General features: G+C 34.5%; 3 protein-coding genes and 1 pseudogene across 3 annotated transcripts; all 4 read left to right on the top strand.

Annotated features, from left to right (window-relative positions):
* Positions 1–1,273, top strand: part of LOC125496057 (uncharacterized) — a 2,105-nt pseudogene extending 832 nt beyond the window's left edge.
* Positions 1,274–4,588: 3,315 nt separating this feature from the next.
* On the top strand, positions 4,589–6,655 carry LOC104888051 (mitochondrial metalloendopeptidase OMA1). The gene is made up of 3 exons (XM_010672881.4): positions 4,589–5,369; positions 5,535–5,695; positions 6,127–6,655. Exons 1-3 carry the CDS (start codon positions 4,593–4,595, stop codon positions 6,443–6,445), a joined length of 1,257 nt encoding a protein of 418 aa, XP_010671183.3. The 5' UTR covers positions 4,589–4,592; the 3' UTR covers positions 6,446–6,655.
* Positions 6,656–11,422: 4,767 nt separating this feature from the next.
* Positions 11,423–13,628, top strand: LOC104888090 (mitochondrial metalloendopeptidase OMA1). The gene is made up of 3 exons (XM_048640629.2): positions 11,423–12,403; positions 12,544–12,701; positions 13,132–13,628. Exons 1-3 carry the CDS (start codon positions 11,612–11,614, stop codon positions 13,475–13,477), a joined length of 1,296 nt encoding a protein of 431 aa, XP_048496586.1. The 5' UTR covers positions 11,423–11,611; the 3' UTR covers positions 13,478–13,628.
* Positions 13,629–16,459: 2,831 nt separating this feature from the next.
* On the top strand, positions 16,460–18,079 carry LOC104888050 (leucine-rich repeat extensin-like protein 5). Its single transcript, XM_010672880.4, has 2 exons — positions 16,460–16,586; positions 16,722–18,079. Exons 1-2 carry the CDS (start codon positions 16,526–16,528, stop codon positions 17,870–17,872), a joined length of 1,212 nt encoding a protein of 403 aa, XP_010671182.2. The 5' UTR covers positions 16,460–16,525; the 3' UTR covers positions 17,873–18,079.
* Positions 18,080–18,594: the final 515 nt, after the last annotated feature.

Here is an 18,594-nt window from a genome sequence, read left to right as displayed (position 1 = left end):
CTCAAAAGATATGGAAAGGACTTGTTCCCTTCCGAATAGAAATCTTCACTTGGTTATCAGTGCTAGAGAGAATCAATACTAAGAAGAAACTAGCTTCTCTGAACATTATCCCACCCGCTGAGGTGGGTTGCTCATTATGTAGTTTGGAGCCTGAGGATATTTCGCACCTCTTTTTGTTTTGCCCTTCTCAATGGAGATTTGGGCTTGGTGGTGGGACCTTTGGAACCTATCTTGGGTATGGCCAAAATCTCTAAATCTTGCCCTCTCTCAATGGAATTGCCCAAGGAAGGAAAAATTATTCAAAAAAATCTGGCTGGCAGCATTCATTGTGATTATCTGGTCAATCTGGAGAGAACGCAATGAGAGAATTTTCAATAAGAAAGAATCATCAGTTTCAGAAATCAAAAACCTCATTCTTGTCCGTTTATGTTGGTGGATGAAGCCTTGGAACCTCTCCTTCCCGTACACAATTGAAGAAGTCATCAGAATCCCACAATGTCTCTTATGGGGTAGCGCTGTGCCTCGAAGAAGTAAAACCTCCCATCTCCCCCCTCTAATTCAGCTCAGATCTAACCCCCTGACCCTTGTCTCAAGTGGATGGTGGGTTTCACCCCGTTCTCGCCAAAAGAAGGTGCTAGAGCAGGAGGCATTTTTGGAGGCTTCCTCAGAGATGAAGTGGGTGTGATCTTATGCTCCTTCTCCTGCCCTTTTCCGCCAATGGGTATTAATGAAGTTGCAGTGATTGCAATTCACCGAGCTCTGCAAATCTCTCTCAGTGTGCAAAATCTAAAAGACCGAGAAATCTCAATTTTCTCTGAATCCAGCCAAGCTATCAGTTGGTGCCTCAATCTCTCATCTGGTCCGACTAATCTCTCCTTCCTGTTGAACTTCATCAGATCTACATGCAAAAAGCTCCCTCTTCTGAAGTTTGATTATCTCTCAAGCTGCTCAAGTCAAGTAAAACAGAATGCAATTGGAGAAATCTATGTTTTCTCAGATGTAGTTAGATGGAAAAAGTCTCCCATTTAATTTTGAACCGACCCCCTCCCATGGTATGATGTAAGTGGCAGACGAAAGTACCCTTTTAAAAGGATTGTGAAATAAAATGATAAAAAAAAAAAACACACATCATAAGTAACCGATTAAACAAGTCACAAATAGGTTAAAACTCAATAGAAGAAAACAGACATACAAACCTAACTCAACCAAGGATAATCAAAAGGTAGATTTAAAATGAGAAAACGCGCAAAAATTGACTTATTTAAAACAATTTTTCCAAAAAAAAATGATATAAACTTTGTTAACATCGTCTAGGATAATATTGAAGGATGGACAACAATAAACTAAAAAGTTACAATCACATCATTATTTTGCAGTTGTAGTTCCATTTGCAGCAGAAGCAAGATGCAAAAATGAAGCACCCCCACCAATATCAGGGGTAGCAACACCAGCTCCAGCACCAGTGCCGCGCCGCTAGCAGTAACACCTACAGGCGTACCAGCATATCAAATTCACGGTTGTGGCTACCCGTGCAGTGACTCCAATGACTGTGATTGGCCTTGTACTATATGCTGTGGCCAAAACCAAACTTGTTGTTATGATTTGCCTTTCGATGGTTAACATAAAACAGCACTTTTTTTTTCTAAGTAGTCATAAAGAGGGTACTACAATAAATAATGTTATACAATTCCACATAAACTTAGTAATCTATCATAATAATGTTCAATAATGAAGTACTAAATCCAGTCTCTCGTGATTCAACTAGAAAATCTCTTCTAGCTCACTAGATGGTCCTTCTACGATAGCATGGTTTCGAACTTTTCGATTCATTAGAATTGAATTATGTATATTTCTACTTGTGTTTGATTCAATCCTGCCAATAATGTGATTTATACATGGTGGTATAAGATTGTAACCGTTATTGTTGTATTGTATTCATCATATTTATAATCCCTCTATCTCTAATTGTTTGCTTAATTTGAGGATTAATTAAGGTTGGCCTAGTGGTTGTGAGGTCCCTCTACCACCTATTGAATAGGAGCTCGATTCTCACCTTTTGCAAATTCTTGTAAGGAAATGCTCCTTATCTTAAAAAAAGAAAAAAAAAAAAGAATTGCTTGCTCAATATTTTTATGTTTTTTCCGATTTCAAAGACAGTATTCGAGTATTGTATTATTTTCAGTTACGTGGTAGTAAAATTAAAAAGAAATTGTGATAGTTTGAAAATATGTGTTAAGAAACTCAAAGATCTTAGATCTTAGATCTGCCGTTGCACAACGTAACTTAACTAGACCTTTAATATCCCATTGTAAATGATTAAAAATTACAAAAAGTTGATATTTGGAAAGTATATTTTGAGACGAATGACTATGACAGACAAACTACATTAGATGAATAATGTCAAAATTCAATATGAACCACTAAAAACGGAGGAAGTATATATGAATTCAGATCGTCAAAATCAGGGATGTCTCAGACAATTTAGGGGTCCCGTGCCATCCATTTTATTAATACACATCTTTTTGTAAGGTATATTAGTACATAATTTGATTCCTTAATGAACTAGAACTTTTTATTCTAAGGTCTTGTTTGGTTGACAAAACAAATCATGGGAAGTGAAAATTCCTAGAAAGTAGAAGTATATGAATAAGTTGTTTGGTTGGCAAAATCATGGGAATTTGTACTTCTTAGGAAGTTCTACTTCCTCCAAAATGGAGGAAGTTACTTACCTAGGTCCCCTAGATAAGTAGAGCTTCCCATAGGAAGTTCTACTTCCCATTATCAACCAAACACAATTTTACACTTCCTAGGAATTTCAAATACATGGAAAAAATAACTTCCTAGGAAGGCTAGAACCGTGCATTTTGAGTAAAAAAATTAACTAAACAGGTTGAAACTTTTTATTTGTATATCATATAAAATTTTTGTTGCATCAGTCAAAAGTAACAGAGGGTTCAAATTGCGGAATTCGTTCCTCATATACTTAGATGTACGGTTGACATGGTACACTCAATACTAATTTATGTTCATTTGCTTATTTAGAATTCTCTTATTTAATATATTTTGTTCATTTGAATGATTTCAAATAAATAATAGGCAAAAAAATAGCCTTTAAATGTATCATGCTCGCAACATTTAGGTATATGATAAAATTTGTACAAATTTTAATGAAAAAAAAAATGTTGAAACAAAAATTTAAACTAAGCTACAGTTGACTTTTAAGCTCTCTCCTTTTCTGATGCAACAAAGATTTGTTTTAGCACTAGCTACTTCTTCTATCCCCATAAAATTCGCCATTTGTTTTCTCAAACTCAAATTTCATCAATTTTGATTATATTTTTTCACCATGTAAGAAAATATCTTATCAGGAGTTTTTTGTAATCGAGGAAACCCATATAGGAAACTGCTTATAAAGCTAGTGAATCAACGAAATATAACAAGAAAATCACATTGTTCATAGGAAAACTCCTATAACATTTGCATACATTGTAGGTCTTTGTTGCACTTTAATCCCTCGGGCCTCGTATATTGATATTAAGTGTATTTTAATCTACGTTTTTTTCTATTGCAACAATTACTACTTTGGATAATTTTACATCTATTGCAACAATTTCACTTTTGGTATAAAAAGCAATATTTCAGAACAAAGCAGCATTGTGCACCCGAGAGAACATACCATTCATATAGAAGAATATGATTTTTTTTCAACAACTTTTCAAGATAAAAAAAGCATACAATATAAAATTAAAGAACATGTAAATCTCCAACAACATTTGAAAAAACCTAAAAAAAAGCATCTATTGTAAATGAACATTTAGTCTAAATTTAAAGAACCTAACTTTTAAATGTAAAAATTTGAAAAAAGGAATCTCGCCAACAACCATTTTTCCTAAAAGGTAAAACAAGTTGCAAGATTTAATGAAACAGATAACAACTTTTTCTTAAATCATAAATTCTTAAAATATTAAACCTACATCGTTTAACAGAAGGTGCACCATCCTTTATGCGTACTTGGATGCATGTTCCTATTTGCGCTTTTCCATTCCCTAAAAAACCGAGTCTAAAGCTATTGTTATAATACACTCTAGAAGTCCTCTCAAAAAAAAAAACACTCTAGTTGTCGTAGACTCTCAGCATGTGTCATTTAGAGACTCGTAACGCATTGACGCACTTACTCGAAATATTTTGTTCCATTTATTAGAGAAAATTTCATCCCCTGATCCCAATTATCAAATCAACATCTAAAAATTTAAAATGACTAGGTACGTAACGAAAAACGAATGACTCTCGATAATAGTACACCCCATTAATCCATTCTTAGTTTGTTGCGTAGTGCATAGCTGGCTGCAAAAGAAATCTTTTGCACAGAGAAAACTTTTGCACTTTCGGAATTCAGTAGGAATATCATAACCATTTATGGAAGCAACAACTCTTGTGACCCATTTCATCTAAAATCTTAATCTCGTAAATTTTACCTTTCAAAATTCAAAAATCACATAATTTTTTTTGGTATGTTACTTGAACCCAGTTCATAACTGACCCTGAAATTCAAGAATTTGGAGCAAAGTTAGCAGCTTTTTTGTTCAAAAATCATGGCGTGGTACAGAAATTCAAGGTTTGTCTACAATGCTTTAAAACTCAACTTGCGTTCCAAAACATTTGGTACTATTCCAACTCCAAGAGTTCATTCGAATTCCTCATCTTTGTTTTACAATCAATCTACTAATAAGTGTAGTGGGTTATTTGGGTCTGCAAAATCTGGGTATTTTAATGGGTTTAAACATCATCAAGAGATTAGCTCTTTCTCTGGTTTTGCAAGGAGAAATTATCATGGTGATAAAACCGAAGTAAGTGCTGAATCATTGCTGGAAAAATTACTTCTTCTTGCAGTTGCACTAATCTTGATTGCTTACCGTCATGTGCACCCAGTAGTTGTGCCATATACAGGAAGGAAGCATTATGTGCTTATGTCAACAACTCGTGAGAATGAAAATGGAGAAGTTGAGAAGCGGAAAATACAACCTGCTACACACCCTGATACTGAGAGGGTTAGGTCTATATTCCAACACATTATTGAATCACTGGAAAGAGAGATTAATCACCATGAACTCGAACTCGAAAGAGATGAAACTTTCAAGGAGAAAACCATTTGGAAGGAGGAGACAGTTGATGATAAAGATAGTAGGAAGAAGCATAGTGGGGCTAAGATAACTACTAACCATTTGGAAGGGTTGAATTGGGAAATTTTCGTTGTTGATAAACCGTTGGTTGAGTCCAGTTGTTTATTTGATGGGAAGATTGTTGTTTACACCGGATTGCTCAACCATTTCAACTCTGATGCTGAATTGGCTACAATTATCGCGCATCAGGTATATAAAACTATTCCTGGGACTCCAATTATGTGCTTAAGCTGATGGTTAATAGAACTATACAAAAAACATGAAAGGAATTATATGAAAAAAAACTGATGAATTTTAGGTTATCAGATTACATTATGAATGTCATATGTCAATGTGGTGGTATGTATTTGTTAGGTTGGGCATGCTGTGGCTCGACATGAGGCAGAGCATTGGACAGCATTGTTCTGGTGGTCAATGTTAGGGTTCTACGTGACATTATTTGAAATTCTATTTACTGCGCCTGAATTTGCCAATGCAAGATCAAAACTACTCTTAAGGCATCCTCTCTTGCAAAAGTAAGTCTCTTACTCTTAAAATGTTTTCTTGATGATTAACAAACATGTGGTACTGCTACTGCATAACTGTGTTACTGCATCACATATGTTACTGCATAATTGCAAAACATATCACATTGCCCGGACCTCGTAACTTGTTTCATTTGTCAGCGATTTCATTTAGACATCCATTTGAGAGCAAGTTAAATTTGTATCAAGTTGTGGAATGGAAAAGTAATAGAACTAAATAGAGAGGTGTGATGCTAACAAAATCTAATCCATTACTGAGTAATGGTTTTGGATCAATATATGGATTGCTATATTCCACATATTCTATACTTTGCCGCAGATAACATTAAATTGATGTTGTTTATTTACATTTGACACATTAAAATTGAGTTGTGGACTATAATATATATGCGAGTTAGGTAACATAGAGTGTCAATTTACAGGGTTTGGAAGATTATTCAGGCTAGATTTCATCAATTACTGCCACGAACTACCTTGCGATTGGGCTTTGTTGGATTGTCTTCCTTGGTGTTTATTCTTTATTTTGGTCGGAAGGAAATAGAAGCAGATCACATTGGAGTGCTTCTGATGGCTTCTGCTGGATACGACCCGCGAGTTGCACCTCAAGTATATGACAAGCTTGCAAAGCCACTGGGCGACTGGAACTGTTTAGCAACTCATCCATTTGCAAGAATGAGAGCAAAGTTGTTAGCTCGAGCTGATGTTATGAAGGAAGCAGATAAGTATACAATGAAGTTGTAGCAGGACGTGCAATTCAAGGTCTTCAGTAACCATTTACCAACCAGCATCTTCTTTTAGCAGCTTCGCCTGTTTATGAATTGTGGTAATCAAAATTAAACAGCTCATGGATCATTATATTGTCGTTATATTTCATCTGTTTGACAAAGTTTAGAGGTTAATTTGAGTTGAAAACTTGCTATTAGTATGTTATCCACTTGTTAATTCAATCTAATTTGGTTCCTATGTTAATCACTGCTCTTTTTCTCCTTCAAGAGATCCTCTCTATCTTTTTCTTTTTTTAAGCAGTAGTAGTAGATAGCAGAGTAGTAGAGATGAGTTTCTCTTTTAGGTAGATATTAGTATAAACCGGGAAAGGGTCACTCAAAATACAAATTAAATGTTTTCAAAACCATCCGTTTTCCCCTTTGCCTCCCTAGCTATACTATCCGCAAGGCTATTTGCTCCTCTTCCTTCGTGAGTTAGTCTAACGCATTCTTGATCTTGGAGCAACTCCCTGCAAGGATCAATCAAATGAGAGAGGTAATCTTTTAAAGTATTTGAATTAATAGTTGAGAGTTGAGAGTTGTTAACCCTCAATCCAGGTCCCAGATACCCAAATGATCATGGCATACCATACCCAAGCAAGCAAGATTAGTATCCAAGAAGAAAGATGCATCAGTGTTAATTTTTAGGTGGTTTAGCGGTGGAGGAATCCAAGCTGAGGGAACAACGGGATTGGGAGCTTTACCTACCTTAGGTTGGTTTTGGGTAAAGAACCATTCTGTGACGGTCCAAATGGAATTTTTATAAGGACATCTGATGGTATATTTTTCTTTTTGAAAAAGATGTTTTGTCCACATTTTGATCTCTTGATGGGTCTGTAACTAAATAATAAGCCAAATCAGAAATCTGCCGTTAGAATCTTTCTTCTAAGAACACTTTCACGTGATTCAAGTTTCTATATTGATTTTAGTGTTTTAGACAAACATAACCTTGAATTTTTAAAAAGTTTTTATAAAAAAAAAATCACCTTATATAAACACTATTATTCTAATTGAAAAAACTATTAGTAAATTAAAAATCTCAGGGCCTATTTGTATCACTCCCAATTTAACTAACATATCTAGGCGTTTGATACATCTATCCTTGAAATAATGTTAGTAATTTAGAGGCGAAATTATACCATTTCAAAGTCAGCTTCTTCCTTAATTCTATATGACATTAGACCACCATATGATAAATTTGGCAATAATTTGGCAATATATAGCACTATGTTCTTTGAATCTTTGCTGTAGTGGTGCAATAATAACTAATCTTGCACCTCCTTTAAGACTAAGAAGTCAAATACCTTGCTTGTAGATTTGGGAAATAAAAATCATATCATATCAGTTAATAATACGATGATATCTCTTCATTATAAATAGCTAGTTTTGAGGCTCAAAACTTTCATCAATTATCTCTAATTAACTTCCACTTATAATATAATGGAGAGAGCTTCAGTTAAGTTAGCTTTTCTAGTTGTCCTCGTAGCTTCTGCATCATGTAAGTGTCTCTGATAATCTCCAAAATTATCTTTGTATTGGCAAAATTATATTCTACTGTTTGAATCTCTAATACTCCCTCCGTCCCATATTTTTTATTAATACGGAATTGAAGATATTAAAGGTCAAAGTTACGTCTTTGAGACCGTGTAAAAAAGAAACAAGCATTATATTATGGGACGGAAGGAGTATAATATATTCCTTCCGTTTCATTTTAATTGTTACATTTTGATATTTTACACTATTCACAAATTTCACTTTGACCATCATTTGTGATTTATACGCGGATGAAAATATAGTCATGTGAGATCTTATTAAATTCAACATAACATGTATTTTATTAATATGTACTTTTTATAATTTTTACAAATACAAAACTAAAGATATATGTCTCAAAGTTTTGCATTGACATGCGTGAAAAGTGTAACTGTGTAGATTAAAATGAAACGAAGGGAGTACAATCTTAGCCACTAACTCATGATGTCAAGATCTCAAGTCTTAAAAATAATGATATAACTTTGTTACACATAGTCTAGCATAATATTGAGGGATGAACAACAATATAATACACTAAAAAGTTAGTTTGCAGTTGTAGTTCCATTTGTAGCAGAAGCAAGATGCAAAAATGAAGCACCCCCACCAATATCAGGGGTAGCAACACCAGCTCCAGCACCAGCGCCGCCGCCGCTAGCAGTAACACCTACAGGCGTACCAACATATCAAATTCACGGTTGTGGCTACCCGTGCAGTGACTCCAATGACTGTGATTGGCCTTGTACTATATGCTGTGGCCAAAACCAAACTTGTTGCTATGATTTGCCTTTCGATGGTTAACATAAAACAGCACTTTTTTTTTTTCTAAGTAGTCATAAAGAGGGTACTACAATAAATAATGTTATACAATTCCACATAAACTTAGTAATTTATCATAATAATGTTCAATAATGAAGTACTAAATCTAGTCTCTCGTGATTCAACTAGAAAATCTCTTCTAGCTCACTAGATGGTCCTTCTACGATAACATGGTTTCGAACTTTTCGATTCATTAGAATTTAATTATGTATATTTCTCCTTGTGTTTGATTCAATCCTGGCAATAATGTGATTTATACATGGTGGTATAAGATTGTAACCGTTATTGTTGTATTGTATTCATCATATTTATAATCCCTCTATCTCTAATTGTTTGCTTAATTTGAGGATTAATTAAGGTTGGCCTAGTGGTTGTGAGGTCCCTCTACCACCTATTGAATAGGAGCTCGATTCTCACCTTTTGCAAATTCTTGTAAAGAAATGCTCCTTATCTTAAAAAAAGAAAAAGAAAAAGAAAAATAATTGCTTGCTCAATATTTTTATGTTTTTTCCGATTTCAAAGACAGTATTCGAGTATTGTATTATTTTCAGTTACGTGGTAGTAAAATTAAAAAGAAATTGTGATAGTTTGAAAATATTTGTTAAGAAACTCAAAGATCTTAGATCTTAGATCTGCCGTTGCACAACGTAACTTAACTAGACCTTTAATATCCCATTGTAAATGATTAAAAATTACAAAAAGTTGATATTTGGAAAGTATATTTTGAGACGAATGACTATGACAGACAAACTACATTAGATGAATAATGTCAAAATTCAATATGAACCACTAAAAACGGAGGAAGTATATATGAATTCAGATCGTCAAAATCAGGGATGTCTCAGACAATTTAGGGGTCCCGTGCCATCAATTTTATTAATACACATCTTTTTGTAAGGTATATTAGTACATAATTTGATTCCTTAATGAACTAGAACTGTTTTATTCTAAGGCCTTGTTTGGTTGACAAAACAAATCATGGGAAGTGCAAATTCCTAGAAAGTAGAAGTATATGAATAAGTTGTTTGGTTGGCAAAATCATGGGAATTTGTACTTCTTAGGAAGTTCTACTTCCTCCAAAATGGAGGAAGTTACTTACCTAGGTCCCCCTAGATAAGTAGAGCTTCCCATAGGAAGTTCTACTTCCCATTATCAACCAAACACAATTTTACACTTCCTAGGAATTTCAAATACATGGAAAAAATAACTTCCTAGGAAGGCTAGAACCGTGCATTTTGAGTAAAAAAATTAACTGAACAGGTTGAAACTTTTTATTTGTATATCATATAAAATTTTTGTTGCATCAGTCAAAAGTAACAGAGGGTTCAAATTGCGGAATTCGTTCCTCATATACTTAGATGTACGGTTGACATGGACACTCAATACTAATTTATGTTCATTTGCTTATTTAGAATTCTCTTATTTAATATATTTTGTTCATTTGAATGATTTCAAATAAATAATAGGCAAAAAAATAGCCTTTAAATGTATCATGCTCGCAACATTTAGGTATATGATAAAATTTGTACAAATTTTAATGAAAAAAAAATGTTGAAACAAAAATTTAAACTAAGCTACAGTTGACTTTTAAGCTCTCTCCTTTTCTGATGCAACAAAGATTTGTTTTAGCACTAGCTACTTCTTCTATCCCCATAAAATTCGCCATTTGTTTTCTCAAACTCAAATTTCATCAATTTTGATTATATTTTTTCACCATGTAAGAAAATATCTTATCATGAGTTTTTTGTAATCGAGGAAACCCATATAGGAAACTGCTTATAAAGCTAGTGAATTAACGAAATATCAACAGGAAAATCACATTGTTCATAGGAAAACTCCTATAACATTTGCATACATTGTAGGTCTTTGTTGCACTTTAATCCCTCGGGCCTCGTATATTGATATTAAGTGTATTTTAATCTACGTTTTTTTCTATTGCAACAATTACTACTTTGGATAATTTTACATCTATTGCAACAATTTCACTTTTGGTATAAAAAGCAATATTTCAGAACAAAGCAGCATTGTGCACCCGAGAGAACATACCATTCATATAGAAGAATATGATTTTTTTTCAACAACTTTTCAAGATAAAAAAGCATACAATATAAAATTAAAGAACATGTAAATCTCCAACAACATTTGAAAAAACCTAAAAAAAAAGCATCTATTGTAAATGAACATTTAGTCTAAATTTAAAGAACCTAACTTTTAAATGTAAAAATTTGAAAAAAGGAATCTCGCCAACAACCATTTTTCCTAAAAGGTAAAACAAGTTGCAAGATTTAATGAAACAGATAACAACATTTTTCTTAAATCATAAATTCTTAAAATATTAAACCTATATCGTTTAACAGAGGGTGCACCGTCCTTTATGCGTACTTGGATGCATGGTCCTATTTGCGCTTTTCCATTCCCCTGATCCCAATTATCAAATCAACATCTAAAAATTTAAAATGACTAGGTACGTAACGAAAAACGAATGACTCTCGATAATAGTACACCCCATTAATCCATTCTTAGTTTGTTGCGTAGTGCATAGCTGGCTGCAAAAGAAATCTTTTGCACAGAGAAAATTTTGCACTTTCGGAATTCAGTAGGAATATCATAACCATTTATGGAAGCAACAACTCTTGTGACCCATTTCATCTAAAATCTTAATCTCGTAAATTTTACCTTTCAAAATTCAAAAATCACATAATTTTTTTTGGTATGTTACTTGAACCCAGTTCATAACTGACCCTGAAATTCAAGAATTTGGAGCAAAGTTAGCAGCTTTTGTTGTTCAAAAATCATGGCGTGGTACAGAAATTCAAGGTTTGTCTACAATGCTTTAAAACTCAACTTGCGTTCCAAAACATTTGGTACTATTCCAACTCCAAGAGTTCATTCGAATTCCTCATCTTTGTTTTACAATCAATCTACTAATAAGTGTAGTGGGTTATTTGGGTCTGCAAAATCTGGGTATTTTAATGGGTTTAAACATCATCAAGAGATTAGCTCTTTCTCTGGTTTTGCAAGGAGAAATTATCATGGTGATAAAACCGAAGTAAGTGTTGAATCATGGCTGGAAAAATTCCTTGTTCCAATTGGACTAATCTTGACTTTTGGTATACTTGGTTACCCTCATGTGCACCCAGTAGTTGTGCCATATACAGGAAGGAAGCATTATGTGCTTATGTCAACAACTCGTGAGAATGAAATTGGAGAAGTTGAGAAGCGGAAAATACAACCTGCTACACACCCTGATACTGATAGGGTTAGGTCAATATTCCAACACATTCTTGAATCACTGGAAAGAGAGATTAATCACCATGAACTCGAACTCGAACTCGAAAGAGATGAAACTTTCAAGGAGAAAACCATTTGGAAGGAGGAGACAGTTGATGATAAAGATAGTAGGAAGAAGCATAGTGGGGCTAAGATAACTACTAACCATTTGGAAGGGATGAATTGGGAAATTTTCGTTGTTGATAAACCGTTGGTTGAGTCCAGTTATTTACTTGGTGGGAAGATTGTTGTTTACACCGGATTGCTCAACCATTGCAACTCTGATGCTGAATTGGCTACAATTATCGCGCATCAGGTATATAAAACTATTCATGGGACTCCAATTATGTGCTTAAGCTGATGGTTAATAGAACTATACAAAAAAACTGATGAATTTTAGGTTATCAGATTACATTATGAATGTCATATGTCAATTTGGTGGTATGTATTTGTTAGGTTGGGCATGCTGTGGCTCGACATGAGGCAGAGGATTCGACAGCATTTTTCTGGTTGTTAATATCCCTCAACGTGATATTATTTAAAATTCTATTTACTGAGCCTGAATCTGCCAATGCAAGATCAAAACTACTCTTAAGGCATCCTCTCTTGCAAAAGTAAGTCTCTTACTCTTAAAATGTTTTCTTGATGATTAACAAACATGTGGTACTGCTACTGCATAACTGTGTTACTGCATCACATATGTTACTGCATAATTGCAAACTATATTACATGCCCGGACCTAGTAACTTGTTTCATTTGTCAGCGATTTCATTTAGATATCCATTTGAGAGCAAGTTAAATTTGTATCAAGTTGTGGAATGGAAAAGTAATAGAACTAAATAGAGAGGTGTGATGCTAATAAAATCTAATCCATTACTGAGTAATGGTTTTGGATCGATATATGGATTGCTATATTCCACAGATTCTATCCTTTGTCGCAGATAACATTAAATTTATGTTGTTTATGCACATTTGACACAATAAATTTGAGTTGTGGACTATAATATATATGTGAGTTAGGTAACATATGGTGTCAATTTACAGAGTTTGGAAGATTATTCAGGCTAGAGCTCCACAATTACTGCCACGAACTATCTGCTTGTCCCTTGTTGGATTGTTTTCCTCGGTGTTTATTCTTTATTATGGTCGGAAGGAAATAGAAGCAGATCACATTGGAGTGCTTCTGATGGCTTCTGCTGGATACGACCCGCGAGTTGCACCTCAAGTATATGACAAGCTTGCAAAGCCACTGGGCGACTGGAACTGTTTAGCAACTCATCCATTTGCAAGAATGAGAGCAAAGTTGTTAGCTCGAGCTGATGTTATGAAGGAAGCAGATAAGATATACAATGAAGTTGTAGCAGGACGTGCAATTCAAGGTCTTCAGTAACCATTTACCAACCAGCATCTTCTTTTAGCAGCTTCGCCTGTTTATGAATTATGGTAATCAAAATTAAACAGCTCATGGATCATTATATTGTCGTTATATTTCGTCTGTTTGACAAAGTTTAGAGGTTAATTTGAGTTGAAAACTTGCTATTAGTATGTTATCCTATCCCACTGACCTTGTTAATTCAATCTAATTTAGTTCCTATGTTAATTCACTGCTCTTTTTCTCCTTTAATAGATCCTCTCTATCCGTTTTTCTTTTTTCTTTTTGAGAAAAGGAGCATCATAGATAAATATAAATCGAAGTCATTACAAACTAAACTAGAGCTTCCAATATAAGTCCCTGGAAGTCCGAAAGCAATAGTAGTAGATAGCATAGTAGAGATGAGTTTCTCTTTTAGGTAGATAGTAGATAGGAGGATCGATAGATGACCCACCATTGTCGCCGCTTTCGGCGCCACCAACACCAGGGGAAGAAGAGCCTCCAATCTGGCCACCACCGGATATAGGAATATCAATTCACTCCTTAACGTCCATGGATGTGATTACCCCATGCATGGATAAACGAGACTGTGATTGGCCCTGCATGTTTTGTTGTGGCAAATGCAATGGCACTTGTTGCCTCAGTAAAATGATTTATGAGTAGACACATGAGATATCTTCCCTTATATTATTGTTCATTTTGAGTTAGTTATACTCCCTCCTCTTTTTTCTTAGTTGCTATATTCCATTTTTGGATACAAAATCACATGAGAATTTTGACTTTCTTTAATTTTATATATGTAAGAAAAAAAAACATAGTATTTTATTAGATTTCTCTCAAATGTGTAATTTTCATATATAGTTTTTTTATAATTTTCTCGTATACATAACTCAACATATTAAGGTTTGAAGTCATGACTGGGAGCAAGAAACCACGCGGGTGGGGCTCACAGCAGCGCCAGCAGGAAGGACGAGTGAAAAATATTAGGGTGAATTAGTGTGGCTCTGATACCATGACAAATTGATTAGAGCTTAATGATTTGTGTTACTATTGTTAAACTTAGAGTTTATATATATCCTAAGTTTACATCCAAGGCCTTAGGCCCAATATATACAACTCAACATATATACAAGGTCCAATATGTATTAACAAAATGAAAAATAAAAACATAATGTAGCAACTAGCAACTAAAAAAAGACGGAGAGAGTATTTAATTTAACAATATAATGATAATTAAATCAGTGTAAGTATTAGTCAAGATCTAGATTGAAATTACTCTCCGACAACCTCCCCGACCCATTTGCCTTTATGTAATCAATCATTATATACAACCTCCGATTCTTTTGATGGCAACTATTTGAATGTTACCTTTATCAACATGAAACTTTAACTATTAATATCTTTATTAATTACTAACATAATTTACTACTAATTATAAATGATTTAAATATATACCTTGAGATTAATTTTCCTAACATTTATTTACACTCTAACATTTGCTTTTATATTTTATAAAGAAAATGGTGATGGTTAGAAGTATATATATATGAGTAGTTCAATAGTCAAAGCCTTGCAAATTAAAGAAACGGCGGAAGAGTATATTGAAAATTTATATTGTCACCTTTTTTAATAGATGAGTCGATGATGGTCTAAAATTGAGGCTTCTAATATGCGCTAGCTTAGATTAAAGAGAACAGGAAATTGTTATGACAATTTGCGTAAGTTGACTGAGATCATCATGAAGTCGAGTATTAGCAACCTTAGTAATTTATAATTCCTCCGTTTCTTTTTAATTTACTCATTTTATTTTGGGCGAGAATCAAGGAAGAAGTACAAAAGTATGAGACAAAAACTGAAAAGATAAAGAGAAAAACTGAAAAGTGCGAGAAATAAAGTAAAAAAGTGGGTTAAAAATATTAAAAAGTGGATCACATGGGTAGAAAAGGAGGAGAAAATAGATGTGACATGTTACCAAAAATAGAAAAAGCAGCAGTGTCACAGTGTGCAGATTAAAAAGAAACAAACCAAAAAAAAAATGTATAAATTAAAAAGAAATGGAGGGAGTAATACTTAACACATAAATATTGTTTATTAATTGAAGCTCGAGCTTCACTCAGATACATGATTTTTAATTTTTTATGACCTATCATAGTAAGTTTGCGGTGCTACTTTGATCCTTCCTTTATGATAAGACACATCCCTTTATTCTCTAAGAGAATCACTTAAATTTATAAGGTATAAAGTTAACGCTATAAGTTAAAGAGGTCATTTTTAGATAATAGGTCACCTTGTATGTAAATAGGTCACTTCTACTAAAATTTTTCCCGTATAGCAAGTTACAATTGTGTTAACCCAAATTATGGTAACATTTTGTACTTTTATCAACTCCGACTCATACTTGATATTCGAATAACCTCACTTATCAAGTCAATGCAAGCAAATCATGTTAAACTTTTGTTCGCCTTAATGTCGAGACCAGTCTATCTAAAAGAATTTTTTTTTTTTACAATTACCTAAAAGAACTTATTATTAGTTATTGGCTACAAAACCACACAAATATTCAATACAATCTCAAGCTACAACTTCAAAGATTAAAGATTCCCTCACCCATCACATTCATATACAATATATTGGTCTATCAGTGATATGATTGAATAAGTTGCACTCAATTGTATTGACCTACATAAGTATGGCCTTTATAATTACATAAAGGTGATCGAAGTTCCAATAATATCAATGAGATTTGAAGATTGTTTTCCAAATATTCACTCAACCAAATATACCTTACGACAACTTCATCCTGAAATCTTCGGTTTGTGACAGTACTCCACTTTTAATTCAATGGTCAAATATTTATACCTTCACCCTTAATTCAATGCCCATAATGTTGATGATCATGTGAAGTAGTGCAATATATAGCTTTACTTCATCTAAAAATGCATTAAAAAATTTAGTCAATTGATTGAATATAAACTAGCTAACTCGTGTACTACTCAACCAAGATGGTTTCATGTCAATGATAAATAGCTCATTGTTTCTGAACCATATCATCTCCTTCATCACACCATGAAGGGAGCTTCTTTCAAGCTGTCGATTCTGATTTTCGTCCTTGTGGCTTTCGCTTCGTGTAAGTGTCTTTTATCTCTTATGATTCTTGCATGTAAATTAAGATGCATACATGGTTTGTCTTGATATAGTTTTCTTCACCTAAATAGCTCTTCTAGTATTATTATTGATTGGTTGGGGTCATACTATATTGCAGTTCTTTGTCCATTTACAGCAGAAGCAAGACACAAGCACGTGCATCATAGTAATTGCCACCATCGTCGTGGACGTCCTGATCCAGCACCAACACCGGCGCCTGTGCCAGCATCTAATGAAGGCATACCACCATATCAAATCCATGGTTGTGGTTACCCATGTAGTGACTCCAACGACTGTGATTGGCCTTGTACAGAATGCGGTGTCAACAGAACTTGTGCTTATGAAGAGCCCTTCTTTCCATCACCATCACCTGTTCCATCACCAAGTATGGAAACCCCAACACAAGAACCACCACTGTCACCAGCACCGGCACCTGATAATGGCATTGGCGTAGGTGTGCCACCATATCAAATCCACGGTTGTGGCTACCCATGTAGTGACTCCAATGATTGTGATTGGCCTTGTACAGTATGTGGTGTCAACGGAACTTGTGCTTTTGAAGAGCCATTCTTTCCATCATCACCTGTTCCATCACCAAGTATAGAAACTCCAACACAAGAACCACCACTATCACCAGCACCGGCACCTGATAATGGCATTGGCGTAGGTGTGCCACCATATCAAATCCACGGTTGTGGCTACCCATGTAGTGACTCTAATGATTGTGATTGGCCTTGTACAATCTGTGGTGCTGACCAAACCTGTACTTTTGATGAACCCTTCTTTACATCACCCTCGCTTGCTCCATTACCTCTCACAGAAGCACCCATTCCACAATGGGTACCTGGTAATGGTATCGCGGCACCACCATATCAGATTCATGGTTGTGGTTACCCATGTAACGACTCCAATGACTGTGATGCACCCTGTACAGTCTGTTGTGCAAACTATACCTGCTGTTATGATGTGGCTGATCCTGAGTACATGCTACCACCTATGTCACCCTCTGAGCCACCGAAATTATTACCTCTTCCACCATCTCCACCTCCATCTACAGAGGATGTAGAAAATGATGATATGTTTGCACCACAACCTGCTTATGATATAGGAACGCCTGCGGAACTTCCACCACCAGGATACGAATTCCCGCCGTATCAAATCCATGGTTGTGGCTATGGCCCCTGCATGGACTCCAACGACTGCGATTGGCCCTGCACATCCTGCTGCTCTAATCATACATGTTGCTATGAGGAGCCTATGTTTCGATGAAAATCCTCAAACACACAAATTCCAAAGAAAAAGTATAGTAACACAATGTAATAAAACTTAGTGTTCCTGTATTACTTAAAATCACATTTGACCTATATTCTTCAATTGCTATGTCATTGTCTAATGATTGAAAGCAAGTACTTTTATTTCTGTGTCATACAAATGTAAGCAAGATCAATAAAGAATATATACAACTACGTTAATCAATTGCTACTATTAAACTGCATTTTCTATCAAACAACAGTATAATTATTCTGACGTACTCTAATAATTAAAGTGGGTTGAACTAAGCCTTTAATGACTGATTCATCTGCTCTACGCCTATATCACAATTTCAGAGTAGATACATTGCGAGATTTCTGTTGTAAGAACCATTTTGATCATGTTGCTGTTACAGACAACGTGATTTTCAGTATATTTTGTTTACAAACTTCCTTCGTCGAGGAAATTCTGGCATGTATTATTAAGATACCAACTTAAATTCTGGTATAGGTTCCATTCTAATAAATATCATCGGCATACTCCTCAACTTAGATTCATTCTTAGTTGATTTCACATCTTAATTCGTCAACTTTCATAGAGAACTCATCACAGGATAAGCCAGTTTAGTTCAACAATAGTATATTCCTCCGCCAAAATCCACATAATGTTTTGAGAGTTTTAATTGCAAGTGGTATACCATCATGCTTTTTCAGTTTTCACTTTCGATAAATCAAAATCAA

The sequence above is a fragment of the Beta vulgaris genome, chromosome 3, assembly GCF_026745355.1.
Source record: "Beta vulgaris subsp. vulgaris cultivar EL10 chromosome 3, EL10.2, whole genome shotgun sequence".
Classification (NCBI taxonomy): domain Eukaryota; kingdom Viridiplantae; phylum Streptophyta; class Magnoliopsida; order Caryophyllales; family Amaranthaceae; genus Beta; species Beta vulgaris.
The sequence above is the reverse complement of the archived record's forward strand: the minus strand, read 5'-3'. Positions and strand labels throughout refer to the sequence as shown.